The sequence below is a fragment of the Scatophagus argus genome, chromosome 15, assembly GCF_020382885.2.
Source record: "Scatophagus argus isolate fScaArg1 chromosome 15, fScaArg1.pri, whole genome shotgun sequence".
Taxonomy (NCBI): domain Eukaryota; kingdom Metazoa; phylum Chordata; class Actinopteri; family Scatophagidae; genus Scatophagus; species Scatophagus argus.
This window is the reverse complement of record NC_058507.1, coordinates 245,360-260,220: the sequence shown is the minus strand read 5'-3', so window position 1 is coordinate 260,220 and position 14,861 is coordinate 245,360. Positions and strand designations below refer to the sequence as shown.

Here is a 14,861-nt window from a genome sequence, read left to right as displayed (position 1 = left end):
AGGAAAAAATGATTTCACTCGATTGTTCGTGACAGGCAGCAGAAAATGTTTCGATTACTTCCGAAAACAAACCACGGAGGCGTCTCAGCCCTCAGACCCTCAGACTGTGGCTTCGACTCGCTACAGACAGACAGGTGACAGGAAGTCACACCTGAGTGCTTCCCTTCCTGTGTCGGGCTGCTGCACTTTTGCTGATCAGCATGGATCAGATGAAAGAAGATGGAGAAATAAGCAACACGAGGTGACAGTGAGAAGTCTGCATACTAATACTACAGAGTACTACACACTAATACTTTTCTCTTTTATTTCACAAAATGGTAAAATGTTCTTTCAATACTGACAGGAAGTGATAGAACGGGTGTGAAGTCAGAGGTGACATGGATTTTCGTGTGGTGTGTTTCATAAACCAGAGACCACAACAGTTTGAACATGTCATCAGTTGTACCTGTAGGATCTGAGGGCCCTGGACTCCTGATGTCCTCCTTTTCATCTGGAGCTTCAGCAGCCAGCAGCATCAGAGCCAGCAACGCTAACAGGCTTGATAAGATCATGAAGCCTCTTCATGATCTTATGGCTCTGTGCTCGCTCTCAGGCTGGAGTCTGTTGAGACCGTGGTGGAGAGGAGGACGCTGAACAAACTGTTATCCATCGTGGAAAACGATCAGCACCTCCTCCATCACAGACAGAAGAGCACCTTCTCCCACAGACAGATACAGGAAGTCTATCTATCTATCTATCTATCTATCTATCCATCCTCATTCACTCTCCTCGTCCTCGACTCATTTCTGGAGTGTTTTTAGCAGCGCAGCTCCTGAGCTGAGTCCTCCTCTTCTAACGGTATCAAACAGCAGCCAGTCAGAGGCTGTAGTCTGTAGCGGCTAGGTTACCGTGACAACAAACCCCGATGTGCTGCGTTCAGTTTGCTCTGCTGTAATCGCACGGCTTCGTCTGGTGGTCTTTATGACCTGCATACGCAACGCTCTGCTAAAAACAAGCAACTGTTGATAGCTGATTTTAATCTGAAACTCTGAAAACGACTTCCTCTAGACCAGGTCAGGTGTTCACTTACCATGGTGACCAAACAGGTCAGCTTCAAAACTCAACAAGTCCATCTAACATATCAACTTCAGGTCCTTTCATGAACTTTACCACTGAAGGTTGATTTGGACAGGTGTCCATCTGTGTCACAGTCAGTCAGTCCAAACCTGCAGAGATCTGGACGCTGACTGTTCTTCATCTCTTTGTCGTGTTCCTCACACACTTCCTGTTTCTGCAGAGGTTCATGGATATCACCTCCTGACAGTCTGCCATCGGGAGATGTGACCCAGACGTCCACACAGATGCCTTCGCTGGGACTACCTTTCACTTGTTTAGCAGCTTGATGTAAAAGGTGAGAGCAGGACACCTCCTTCCATTCCTCCATGGTCCCATAGTGACGCTCAGGTACACCCCCCCCCCCCCCTCCCTCTCCATCTCTCTCTCTCTATCTCTCTCTCTCTCACACACACACACACACACAAACTATAAAACTGACAGCAGTTTTATGTGACAGAGCCAGGCTAGCTGCTTCCCCCTATTTCCCGTCTTTATACTAAGCTATGCTAAGCATCCGCGGGCTGCAGCAGGAATCCATTTGAACACCAAGCACCTGAATGCAGCGTGGACTCCGAAGGGAGACGGTGTCAGTTTGGGAGGACGAGCAGGACTCATGGATACATATTTAAAAGCTTTATTGAAACAGAGAACTGTTTATTGTCCAACATGGCTTCTGCTGTCAGGAGGAAGTGTTTCTGTATTTACAGTCATCGCTCTCAAACCGCCGCTAGCAAAACACCACATGGAAAGTAAAATAAAAGAACAACGGAGGAGTTCATCTTACAACAGTACAAACTGTCTGCTCTTAAAAAATATTAGAAATCATTCTTTACAGGCGTGTAAAATGTAGTTCTCAAATACATGGTGTGGTTTTATTCTTTTCTTTACTCAGAACTTTTATATACAAAACAAATGAAAGCAGCCGTCTGTCGCAGCCACGCACACAGAGCAAACAACAGAAGAAGAAGAGTCTGGGATCCTCCGGGAGCGAAGTCGGCACTGAGCATGTGGAGGATCAAATGAGCCAGAGAAAAAGAAAAGGACGAAAGGAAACCAACTCACGATGAAACCACAGTGAAGACTCCTGAAGTCAAAATTGCGTTTATTTAAACTCTGCATTTTTTAAATTAAGAATAAAAAGCCAACTTACTAAAGTAAACTTAAGTAGGAACTAATTTAAAAGAAAAAGAAGATTAAAGTTGAAATCTTGTTAATGTGACTTTAAGTTGTAACGAGATTTTCAGACTCACTAAATGAAAACTGTGAGAATTTTGATTTAATGAGTTGAAATTATGATTAAATTTCTGGAAGAAAAGCGCTGAGATTTACCGAGTCTGACTGAGAACCCAAACACACCAAATTGGAATGAAAACATTGACTGGTTTTGTGTCTTCACTCAGCAGGAGTTTCTTTATTTTCATCCATCGCAAGTTTTTCCTGGCAGTCACACACACACACACACACACACACGCACAATCTGTGTTTACTAACTGAATAAATAAACTTTGTTTTAATTATTTTACACAAAAACAAAAGGTTCACCTCTACAAATATTTCATTTTCTCTCCCGCTGTGACATCAAACTTTTTGGAATTTTTTTTTTGTTTTTACCAAAATAAAAGCTCTGATTCTGTATAAAAAGGCCAAAAACACTCACAGCAGGAAGTCTTTTTTCCTCTATTCAGTTTTTTTTTTTTTTTTTTTTTTTTTTGAAAATAGAAATTAACAAAAAAGGAAAGAAAATTGCATAAAGAGCTGTGCTGCTTCAGGACTCTACTTCCTGTTCTGTTCGACCTTAAAGGAAACTCAGTAAACTGGAAACCTCTGACCCCACAACACGACGAAAAAAACAAAAAAATAAAAAAATTTTAGATTTAGAAAAAACAAAGGAAGGAAGGAAGGAAGGAAATAAGAAAATAAGGAACTACTCTGTGGCAGTTGAACAGACGGCTGATTTTTCGGTCTCATTTGTCTCCTCAAGCAGGAAGTCAGTCCTTAGGTGAGGGGGCGGGGCTAACGTCAGGTGGGAGACTCCAACCTGGCGAGAGTTATCATGTTCTTCCCCATCATGCCCTCAGCGCTGGCCGAGTAGGCAGAATCTGTGGCGGGACGGGGCGGGGCTGACCAGAAGGGAGTGATGATGAGGGCGTGTCATCACCTGCACTCCACGGCAACGGTGTTTTGAGTGGGCGAGGCCGAGGATGGACTCATAGCTGTGTCCGAGGAGCCTGACGAGGTGGACGCCGTTGTGTTGGACACTGGAGGACACAGAGACACAAACGTTTTCACCTGTGAGTCCCAAAGGAAGGATGTTGTTCTGCTGTTCAGTGGTTTTTATCAGCTCACTGAGAGATTTGACTTTTGTGTCAAGTGATAAATGTTGTTGCTAATCTGACAGATGCTAACACCAACAGGTAGGCCTGCGTGAGTCCACATGAGGACAAAAACAAGTCAACTCATCTCTGCAGAACTCAAATGTTCTGTTAGGTGTTTTCAGTCTGATCCGAGTCAGACTCTCTCTGAAGTGAACTTAAAATGGACACCAGAGATAATGATGTTCTCAGGAAATGGACGTCATTGACTCAGCAGATACCTTGCAGGTGTCTCTGTATGGTCCTCCCAGCATGCCTTGCTGTGTCTCATACCTTCTCTCTCTTTCTTTTTTAGTCTCTTCCTGCGTCTGTCGATGGATGCCACCTCTGATTTCAGGGTCATGTAGTACTTCCTGATCTCCTGCAGCTTCTCCTGCAGGAAGGAGATCCTCTCTGTGCTCGACATGCTGTCCAACTCATCTGGGGACAAAGAGGAGGAAGACGGTTACAACAACAACTCATTTCGGCTAAGGTACTGTCTGAGTCTGGGAATTAGAGGAGTTGGTCTTCACCGAGCTGGAAGGTCCACTTGTACGTCCTCTGAGGGGAGAAGTTGTGTTTGTCTTTACTGTGAGACGGTGGAGACGACAGTCCAGGACAACGAGACTTCTGAGACTTCTGAGAGACAGACGACAAACGAGACTGGTCCTCGCTGTCACTGCTGTGACCTGGAGGCAGGACAGAGGCAGAGACACAGTCTGATCATCACGCCACAGCACTTCAGTAGTTCAAGCTGATCTGAGGTCAGCTTCACTGATGAAACTCAGCCAGTATCACACACAAGCTGACCAGAGACCAGATTACATTAACCAGCAGCAAGACAAAATATAAAATGATTAACATTTCCCAGCTGTTTCTGTGTGACATCACACACGCACACACAGCTCACCTGCTCCGTTCTTCTCCACCTTCCCAGGTGTGTGTGGTCGTTTCTGGTTGCGTTTTTGTTTCTTGGCCGTCGGGCTCGAGTTACAGTCCATCAGCCTCTTCTGACCTGAGGGGTCAAAGGTCACACAGGTTACAGTCTACCCCAACTGAACAATCAGAATGAGCAGGTGCTGCAGGTGTATGAAGAGTACAACACACTTTGTTCATGAGCTATAGTTTAAACCACACTGCCCTCTGATAGGCTGCTCTGCTCACCATCACCACATAGCCAGCCTGTCAGCTGAGGTCACATGACCACCTCCTGTTCACACCTGTCCACTCTTACCTCTGTCCTTGGTCTCCTGCAGGGACAGCAGAGACGTGGAGGTGGTAGAGGAGGCGCTGCCATCAAACCCAGGGCTGAAGTCTCCCTGCTGCTCCCCGCTTGCTGCTCCTCGCTCCTCCTCAGTGGCACCCCTGGCTGTGTGGAGCTCCTCAGGGCAGGGGCTGGAGCCGGGTACAGGGGCTGGCAGGAAGGTCCTGATCTGGGATTGAAGGAGGTGAGAGGCGGGGAGGGAGGTGTGGAGGAGATTAGGCAATGGGGGAGGGACTTGTTGCTGCTCCCTCATCATCAGGAGGAGGTGCTCTGGGGAGGGGGAGGGGGAGGGCTTCTCCTTCTCATCTGGGTCATCTAGGTCCACCTCGTGGCAAACGAGGGCCTCAGGGCCAATCTGTGGCTCCAGTTCTTCTGCGGGGGCGGGGCCCAGGGCCTCTGCAGCAGGAAGAGGCGTCCCAGCATGCACCTCTGACTCCTTTGTGGCTACACCAACCAGCCGTTCCGCTGACACTTCCCGTGGTGTCTCCTCAGCTGGGTGGGGCCACTCCTCTGCCTTCATCCCTCCCTCGCTCCTCCTCTCTGACTCCCCCCTGCACAGAGGTGAAGGGAGGCTCTTGGGTGAAGCTCCAGCAGCCATCTTGGATGGCACAGGGGGTGTTTTGGGGGAAGCGGGCTCCTCCTGCCTCCTGTCAGGGCGGAGCTTCTTATCTGCTGCTCGCTGCTCAGCCGCCTTTCGTTTGAGCACAGAGCTGCTCCTCTCCTCAGGTGAGCCCTCCTCCTCCTCCTCCTCCTCAGTGGCTGAGTCTGTGTCCGAGTCAGCGGCAGCAGACTCAGGGTGAGTGCGCTGGGTGGGGAGGCAGTGAAGAACCACCATGGGCTCGTCCTGTCTCTTCAGGACGCTGCGAGGAGGAGACGACAGAAGTCCCAAGTGGGAGGGGCTGGCAGCAGGGGCGGGAGCGCAGAAGGGGATTTTGGGAGGAGTCTCAGAACCTGTTTCCCTGAGGATGGCCCTGCGTCCTTTGGCCCTGGGGGAGGACAGAGGAGTGGACCTGCTGTCCTCCTCCTCTGAAGGGTCAAGCTGAGGGGAGGAAACCTGCAGCTGTTCAGGAGACACTTTGTATTTGTCTGCGGCAGTGGGACACTTTTTGCTGATCCGGTCAGGCAGAGGAGACGTCCTGCTGGAGGACATCATAGTGAGCACTTCCTGTTTGGGAGACATCTCTGGGACCCGGTCCTGCACCACAGACATTTTGCTTTCTTCATCCAGGTGAGCAGGCAGCATGGCAGCTTCTGCTGCAGGATCCTCTCCCTGCTCTGCCTCCTTCTTTTCTGATTGGCTCAGCACTTTGTCAGCTTTCTCCTGAGGAATGCTGGGACATGGTGGAGCAGAGGCTGCGGGCGGCTGACCTCCTGTTGCTGTGTCCACAGCGTTGTCCTTGGGGGTCACCATGACAGTAGAGACCTCTCTTGTCTCCTCCTCCTTCACCACCTCCTCATCCTCCTCCTCCTCCTCCTCCTCCTCCTCCTCCTCTTCCTCTTCCTCTTCCTCCTCCTCCTCCTCCTCCTGGCTGGGCGGGGCTTCACTCCTCCCTCGCCATGGTGACAGCTTTTTGTCTGACAGTTCTTCTGATTCGCTGTCCTCTGATGAGTTCCCAGACTCCTCTTCAGGGGGACAGAGTAACAATTGGTTAGGGTTTGGTTAATTCTCACAAAAGTGACAGAAAGCAGAAACAGGAAGTGGACTTGTCCTCACCATTGGATGCTCTGTCAGAGTCGTACATGCCTGATGTTCTCCGGGTTCTCCTGCGAGGAGTGTCTGCAGAGAAGAGACACATCAGAGAGGGACAGTGAGACATTTTTCTATCTCAGTTGACTGAAAAACCTTTGACAGTTGAAAAAGTTGACTGACAGTTAAAGCTGATCAGCTGAACCTTCAGATGTGAGCATGCTCAGTGTCTCTTACTGTCTCCATTGGCCATGGTGGATAGTGTCTCCATCCTGCTGCCCTTGCCATTGCTGGGTGTTTTAGAGATGCCACGACCTGCTGAGCCGCTGGGCGTGGTCCTGATCTGAGGACGGCCGCGCTTCGCTCCTGTCGATTTCACCGTCACCGAGGGCGGCTTTTCTTCATCTTTTTCCCTCTCCTTCTCTTGCTCGTCTTTGTTCTGCAGAGACAGACGGAGACAGTGAGGACAGGAGTTGCTCTTCACTGTTGTAGACTTAAGGACAGGTGTGTCCTACAGGTAACTGACGTCAGCAGATGGTTGCTTTCGATGACCCCGCCCACCCTCTGTCTCCCTGCAGCTGATTGGACAGTGAAGCTTGTTAGGCTTTGGTCAAAAGGAAGTGACATCACAGGAATTGAGTCCAGCGTGCGAACCTTTTTACGCACCAACACTTGCGGCCTCGAGCAGGTCACATGATCACACTGAGCTCACCTTCACCTTCTTCCTCTGTCTCTTCTTTGTTCCTTTCTCAGCAGGCCAGATGATGCGATCTGCCTTCACCCATTCGTCGTACCTGTGGGTCAGACACACGTGTGTCAGGTCTGGACAGACTCCGCCTCCTCTCTCCCACACATTGAGAGACCCAGATGAGCAGTCGACTCACCTGACGTTCCAGCCGTAGTAGTGAACCAGATAGAACTGCTCTCCGTTGTCCACGTCTGTCTTCTTGATGTGAGCCTCATAGATCTTCTGAGTCTTTCCTCTGCCATACTTCACCCTGACCTTCGTACCTGTCAGAGAGTCCTCATCCTCCTCGCCTTCAGACCTGAGACACACACACTCTATAGTGTTAAAGCAGGTTTTTTCCCTGAGTTGAATCTCTAAGGCAGTCAATAGTATTACACACCTGTCTCCTCTCTTCCTCTCCATCTCCTCCTCATCCTCCTCCTCCTCCTCTTCCTCAGAGCCTCTCTCCGAGTCGTCCATTCTTCTATTGCTGCGTCTCCTCATCTCCTTCTGTTCCTCGATGTTTTCTCCTCCTCTCTTCTCTGGTCTAGAGGGAGACTCTGTCTCCACCTTCACCTGACTGCCCACACACCTCCTCCTCCCCTAAAACACAGACAGACAGGGACAGACCGATGTCTCAGTTGTCACTCTGTTTTGTATTTCATGCAGCAGGTCGCTACACTCACCTGGTTTCTACCTGTACTGGTTAGTTTAAACACTCGCTCATCTCCAACATGTTGTAAACTGTGCTGATCTGCAAACTGCTGCGTCATCCATCAGTCAGCTATGTGATCTTAACTATCAGTCTGATGAGGGGACAAAAACTGTCTGCTGTCTCACCCTTGGGGACGACTGTCTCTCCTTCACCTCCTCCTTCTCGCTCTCGCTCTCTGACTCCACCCCCTTCATCTTGTCATTGACAGGCTCCGTTTTCTCCGGTGCCATGGGGGGATCTTCAAGCTCCACCCCTGTCTGCTTCTGATTAGCCAGAGCAGGTGGAGGGCGGGGATTGTTGTGATGGATGGTCCTGAAGGTGATGGAGGCTGAGCGGCAGTACTCCTCAAAGCCATACAGATACCTGACGAGACAAAGAACACAGTGAAGAAAGCAGAGAATACAGAAACGATCCGACCCCCGTGAGCTCGCGTTCAATCTGAACCTTCTGATGTTCTCTTACTTCCTGTAGGCCGTCTTGACGTTGTAGGATGCAGCAGAGTTGAGGACTGGGATCCCCAGGTCCATGTAGACCTGCTTCCACACAGTCCCTGACTCAATCTACAACACATAACAACAGTGTCACATCTAACAGGAAGTGCATCACCTTCCTCAACACAGGAGGTCACATAGCCCGGCGAGCTCTGGCAAACTTCCTGACCTCAGATCAGCAGCTGGACAGACTCGTTTTTAAGAGATGATCCAGAGTGACATCATGTTTTGGAGAAAGTGACAGACAGACAGGAGGATAGACAGTTTGGTCCTCACCTTGCGGCAGCCTCCCAGGTGGTAAACCAGTCTGAAGAGCTTGAACAGGTTCAGGTCCTTATAGCCCAGCACTGGAGGTTTGTTGATGGGGGTCCCTGATTGAGAAAGACACAAGGAGTTTGAGCTCCTTTCCACAGCTGGAGTGAATGTACCTGCACCACAGAATGTGATGCGGCCCACACACAGCTTATGTTTTCATGCCATATGGGGACATTACACAGACTTACATTCATTTCCTGGAGACTTACTCGAACCATAACCATAACTTACCTAACCTAAAACTAACCTTAAATGTAACCGTTTCCATCATGGGGACTTGCATTCTGTCTCCATAAGGAAGGTGAGACCCCACGTGTAGCTGTGGAAACAGTTTTCTGTCCCAGGCAAGAAAAACACAAACACAGGTAGGTCTCACCTCTGTCCTCCATGAACTTGTAGAGCTGCTGCAGGAAGTGGTCTCGCTCCTCTGGATCCAGCTCCTCTTCCGGCTGACAGACAGACATAAAGTCAGACAGGTAAGTATCTGACACCCCCCCCAGCAGTTACACCTCAGTTCACATCACACTCACCTCCTCCTTTATGCGTTTCTTCTTTTTCTTTTCGTCTTCGTCCTCCTCATCCTCATCACTCTCCTTCTCCTCTTCATCGTCCTCATCATCATCACTAGAGGACGAGTCCAGAATCTGACTCATGTCCATCTTCCACACATCTGGAACCTGCTTGCTCTTCAGGAACATCTGGGCTGCTTCAAAACCTAAGAGGAGGAGGAGGAGGATGGAGGAGGAAAAGAGGAAAAAAGGACAAAGCTGTAAGAGAAGAGTGATCAGCCTGAGCTCTGATGCATTGTGGGACTCATAGCACCTCACCCTTCCTGTTGGAGAACTCAGACTTGGCGATGCTGACGGAGCTGACGACGTGGACGTGTCTCCTCGCCACAGTGTAGCTGCAGGCCAACAGGAAACAGGAAGCAGGAGGATGAGACAGAGTTGACAAGCTTCTGATCAGAGATCAATAACAAATCAAAGTATTGCTTGACTAGGCTTGGACTAGTCCCAGCCTAGTCAAGCGAGCAGGAACTGATGAAGCCTCTTGGATGAGAGGTGAAACGTCTTCAAAGACAAATAACTAAGTCCAGTTGCATTCGATTGAATTTCCTTGAGATAACCGTGACCTGGATGAATGAGAATATTCACAGGCTTATAACAAATCAAAGTGAAACTCACAACTTGGAGTCGCTGAAGGCTCTGACCAGACACTGATCCTTCTTCACCTGCAGCTCATCATTACAGCTGGGAGACACCACCTGCAGGAGACGCACACCTGAGTGACTCCTTCTCCGCACAAACACACTTTACTCATGGTGACCTCATCACGCTTTACTTTGATTCCTCAACATGTGCGACTGATAGCAGTATTGTGTGTGTGTGTGTGTGTGTGTGTGTTTACCAGAGCTAGGTACCAGCTGCTCGGCTCCTCCTCGTTCTCAATGCTGCAGACTTTTCCCAGCAGCTCATCATTCAGCCTTCTCCTGTCCTCTTCCTCATCCTCACTGGATGAAGACTCATTTTCCTCGTCAGCACTAAGAGACAGACATATGGACACATGAGACAGAGACAGGCAGACACGCATTAACAGGAGGTGACTCAGTCACAAGGTGTTGGGCTGCTGGATGACCCACTCACACAGCTTGTGACGAACGTCGACCGCCACGGTTCGACTTCTTGCCGATGACCGGAGTGCCGAAATGCTCCGGGTTGGTCAACGGCAGCTGGTCCAACGTCTGAGGGTGGGACAGAAGACAACGACTGAAGACAGTGTGTTCAAATATTTTAATATTTGAAATCAGACTTGATGAAGATGCTCTAGTTTTAGAGCTGAGAGGCTCTGGTGGAAGGATACAGGCCTGAGAAGTAGTCCCTCTGTCAGTGTGTGAGACTTACCTCACTCTCTGCAAAATGTCGCTCCCCCTTCAGACACAGGGACGTACGACGAAGAGTCTTCTCATCTCCGTCATCAAACACTGAAACACACACACACACACCAATTAAATTCAATGTCAAACTGGAAACAAGTTGTGTTCCTTTGCTTCACACAGAAGTCGGTCTGAACTTTGGCCTGTGAAACCAGTCAACCAGAGAGAGAGGTGCAACCGACCCGTCAAGCCGAAGAAGGGGACCTGCTGGTTGGCTGCAATGAGCGAGAGGTCCCCGGTGGCTTAATTTATCAGACTGGAGCGAGATTGGCTGATGATTGGTCAGACAGCCAAGAGAACATGTGACATCATCATCTCACTGAGCAAAACCTTATCTTGGCATCATCATTCATCCCCATCAACCGATCAGAGTGTCTCCAGTTTGAGCTGCCTCGGTCACATGGTGGCACCAGCACTCGGTGTGCACCAATCAGCAGACAGATCACAGACTCACCCACAGTGTACAGGCTGGCGTCTGTCAGTTTACTGATGATGGCCTCGCTGAATAAACCCTCGTTAGTCTTCACCTCCACTGTAGAGCCCACCTGAAGGACAGGCACACACACACTTTTAGTTTCTTGTTTCCAAGGCGACAGTGACTCGCTCTGCAGGCTGCTGAAGACTCATCATTATCATCATCTTACCCTCAGTGGTCCTTTGACCTGGTCGTCCTGCACCACCTGGGACGTACTTTCACCTTTCAGAGTCACCTGAAGACACAGTTGAACAAAGACTTTACACCAAGCTGTGTGGCTTCTGTCTTTGAGACAGAGGACAGTGAGAGATGTGGACACTTTACAGTTTGTCTCAAACTGTCCTGTTGTGATGGTCTGCTGAAGCCATGGACAGAGACAAGATGTGCATCCAGACGGCAGGACAGTTAGTCCTCTCCACTCCTGACAGGACAGAGTGGACTGAGAAGATGGAACAAAGTAGTTGTGTCCACATGATTCACGTCCATGTGACAGAGGGATGCTGATCCAGCTCAGGTGTAAACATGGATTTCTTACCTTGACCTTCACCAGGCGTTTCACAGTCTTGATCTTGGCCTCACAGAAGGCTCCTCTGTACTTGGCACTGACATCCGTCCCCACTGTCAGGTAGGCAGGCTCATCTGCTGCCTGAAACACACACACATCGACAACACACATAAACTCACAATCTCCCAGCATGCACCGCTACAGCAGTGCCCCTCCATGTCTTCCGATGGTTTGTCTTTGTCTTCTGACATCATTAGCAGGAACTATTTCACCACAGCTTCAGTGACGTGTGACCATTTGAATGGAACATCTATGATTCTGATGCTGAGCAGGTTTGATCTCCTGTGAGAAGTTAACAATCTCTCTCTCACACATACACACCAGATCCAATTGGATCAGATTCTTTTCTGACTGGGAGTGTTGGTGTTTATCTTGTTAGCACAAGAGTTTTGAATGGCTGGGAGGAGGTTTCCAGGCCCCAAGTGGGTCATGCTGGCGCTGCAGAGAAGCCCCACAGCCAGAGGCACGCAAGCAGGCAACACAACCTGCTGTTGGTGTAGCAAGTAACTTTAACTGTTCTGTAGGCACATCCAAAATCTCCAATTTGATATTTTCTCGGTGTTCGTTGGAACTGGGAGTCGTTCTGCTTCTTTGACTGTACTTCTGCTGCTGTGACTGTGTGTGTGTGTGTGTGTGTGTGTGTGTGTGTATTTATTGTACATGTTTGTATCAGTATGTTGTCTTTTTACTGCACACTGTGTGTGTATGTGTATGGGTGTGTGTGCGTGTGTGTGTAATTATTGTCACTGTCTTACCTACATGTTTAGTTTTTAACTGCACATTGGAAACTGGTCAAACGAAATTTAAATTTTCTGTGCTAACCCCTGTTACATAGATTTTTGACAATAAAGTACACTTTGACTTTCTTACAGGCTCGTCTTGTTTCTGCTCTGAGCAGTGAGGAGACATGAGTGCAGCCTTCCTGGGAGACTTTTAGCTGATATATAAACACTCCACTCTTATGACTGGCGTGTTGGAACAGCGGTGACTGAACTCGACAGATTCGCTCATCACAATGACAGTAAATGACACAGACAGGCTGAAGGTGGCAGGTCAACTCCACAGGAACCTGCCTACAGTCCAGGAGGGTGGAGCACTACAGTTTGAACAGAAGGGTAACAACAGACGCTGGCTGATTTAAGCTGTCGTCAAAAACAGACGCTGCTTCATGTGATGCATCAAAGGAGAGTACATCCCTGTTTTTGTCTCCTCACATGTCCTCACTGGGGGAGGGACGTAAAGTGAGGGAAACATTTGATGCATTTTTAGAGACTTGGGATGTAGCCGTGTTGTTGCACTTGCCTGATGTTGGGCCATGTTGGTTGTCTTCTCTTTAGCTGTTGATCGTAAATAATGTAATCCTAAGAGAGACATGAGTGCAGCCATCCATATTTACAGCACAGTCGTTGAACTGACCTACACTGAAGTCCTACAGGAATGCAAAATCACAAAAATACCAGGTGTGACATACTGCTGCTGACTCTGCATAAATATGTGCAGATTTGTCGGCATACAGCTGTTCTCGGAGTCACGTCACTGAAATCCCTCACTGGCCGGTCACATGGTGTCTGAAGTGCTTCTCGGCAATGTGAGAAGGAGATCTCAGAATCACTCGACGAGGAGCAAACAAATCTGAATCCAGGACACACAGAAGTTTCTCCCAACTTTAACTTTGGAGGCTTCAAACACTGAATTAGACTGTAGACTGAGAGCTTCTCTAATGTTAATGTGCTTTAATCTGAGCCAGAGTGGCTGTACAGCTCAAACAGTGCCATCGTCTGCACACAAACTGATGATGATAACGCCAGTTTAATCATGTCAGCCTTACTCAATGTTATGACTATGTGTGATCAGCAGTACAAACGTCTGCAATGCAAAAACTGATGTAATGAAACACAAGATAAACTGGACAGAGGTGACTCTTTAAACTGGAAACACTACATGACCGTCAGAGGCCAGTTTATAGCTCATATCTTCAGTTTGTGTCGCAGGTCAAACACTCACCTTCATCTTTCCGGTTATTTGAGGGAGTCCAGCTCGAAAGATTTCAGATCACTGAAAGACAAAAACAGGACGGGATTAGTGATTACAGTTGGCGATACAACACAGACAGACGGGGACAGAGTGTCAAATTGACCTGAGGTTGTAAAATAATGCTAAGCTAGCCAACTAGCCACTCACTTGTGTTAGCTCAGGCATTCTTTTCTGGCTCGGTGCAGCCCCCTCCCTCCTCCCTGCCCGGACCAGATCAGATATGTGGCACAAACAACTCACGTTAACTTAACTAGCAACATTTACTTCGACTGACACAGAGCCGGTGGTTCCAGCGGACTGTTGGTTAAATATCGGTGGGTCGATGAGGGCACACTGAGCGGCTACGGGCTCAGGATAACCAGCGCAGCCGTAGAGGAACGTTCCTTCCCGCTCCGCTCCCACCTCCACTGAGTCACGTCGCCATCACAGCTCGCCATGTCAGCTCTGCTAGCTCGGCTAACTTTAACGCTTCCCACAACCACCTGGTAGTGAACCGAGTCCTGGGGAGGGCCGCCATTAAACATAACCGAGTCCCGGCACTAGCAAAATCCAAACAACGGCTGTTTGCAGCAGGAAGAGTGGAGAAACGAGCGGGGCTTCACTCTCCAGCCCTGAGCTAATTTTAGCTAGTTGGCTAACCAGCGACTCAACTAGCTAGTTCGTGGATCATATGGCGATTTAAACCGTCTGATAACAGCAGAGCAGGCTCGACCAGCGTCAACATTAGCTTCCGTTCAGGAGGTAAACGAAGTTTCTTTCAAACAAAACGAGAATGTGTGACATTCGATGGAACAAAAACTGTTGTGGATTTATTTATTTAATATGTGGCTCTTCCACAAAGGCGCAGAAGCTTCACATTTCTTCACTGCAAAAACAAGCCGACTGCCGCTGCCATTCAATTCTCAGCCAGCTCGTTTCAACAGCGACTAACTGGAAAGCTCCCTGCCTTTCCTGTGACATCCACGCGGCTTTCTGTCCACGGCGTATCGGTGGTTTTAACCGTTTTAAGTTTTAGTTTGGTTCACCACACAATGTGAAGATTTTTATACTTACATACAGGGACGCGGCCGCTTCCCCTCTCGCTCGGGTTGCAAAGCGATACATGGACAACAAGCTGTTGAGCTCCGAGCTCTGTTTCCAGACACGCGATTGGCTACAGTGACAGCGGTAGTCGCAGCGCAGTAATACTATTGGTCTAAGGATTCCTTT

At 48.9% G+C, this 14,861-nt stretch overlaps 1 protein-coding gene across 2 annotated transcripts; it reads right to left on the bottom strand.

The window, feature by feature from the left end:
• Positions 1 to 1,713: 1,713 nt before the first annotated feature.
• arid4a (AT rich interactive domain 4A (RBP1-like)) lies at positions 1,714 to 14,838 on the bottom strand. Of its 2 annotated transcripts, none has more exons than XM_046413674.1 (25): positions 14,706 to 14,838; positions 13,623 to 13,673; positions 11,589 to 11,699; positions 11,223 to 11,288; positions 11,033 to 11,123; positions 10,547 to 10,626; positions 10,289 to 10,386; positions 10,053 to 10,185; positions 9,830 to 9,909; positions 9,473 to 9,549; positions 9,176 to 9,360; positions 9,022 to 9,094; positions 8,607 to 8,701; positions 8,302 to 8,399; positions 7,965 to 8,202; positions 7,525 to 7,727; positions 7,282 to 7,443; positions 7,110 to 7,191; positions 6,635 to 6,836; positions 6,425 to 6,487; positions 4,681 to 6,333; positions 4,357 to 4,461; positions 3,980 to 4,135; positions 3,741 to 3,887; positions 1,714 to 3,353 (listed from the first exon to the last, which is right to left on the bottom strand). In XM_046413674.1, exons 2-25 carry the CDS (start codon positions 13,626 to 13,628, stop codon positions 3,250 to 3,252), a joined length of 4,308 nt encoding a protein of 1,435 aa, XP_046269630.1. In that variant the 5' UTR covers positions 13,629 to 13,673; positions 14,706 to 14,838; the 3' UTR covers positions 1,714 to 3,249. The 2 variants fall into 2 exon arrangements, with proteins under 2 accessions (XP_046269630.1, XP_046269631.1); XM_046413675.1 differs by lacking the exon at positions 14,706 to 14,838 and adding an exon at positions 13,800 to 14,642.
• Between the last annotated feature and the right edge of the window lie 23 nt (positions 14,839 to 14,861).

Bases quoted from the DNA above. Each gene is read 5' to 3' on its own strand.
- arid4a (XM_046413674.1), bottom strand. The intron at 11,124-11,222 runs GTAAGATGATGA...CCTGTCCTTCAG, and splicing joins AGGTCAAAGGACCACTGAGG to GTGGGCTCTACAGTGGAGGT. The intron at 9,095-9,175 runs GTGAGTGTGATG...TCTGTCTGTCAG, and splicing joins AGAAACGCATAAAGGAGGAG to CCGGAAGAGGAGCTGGATCC.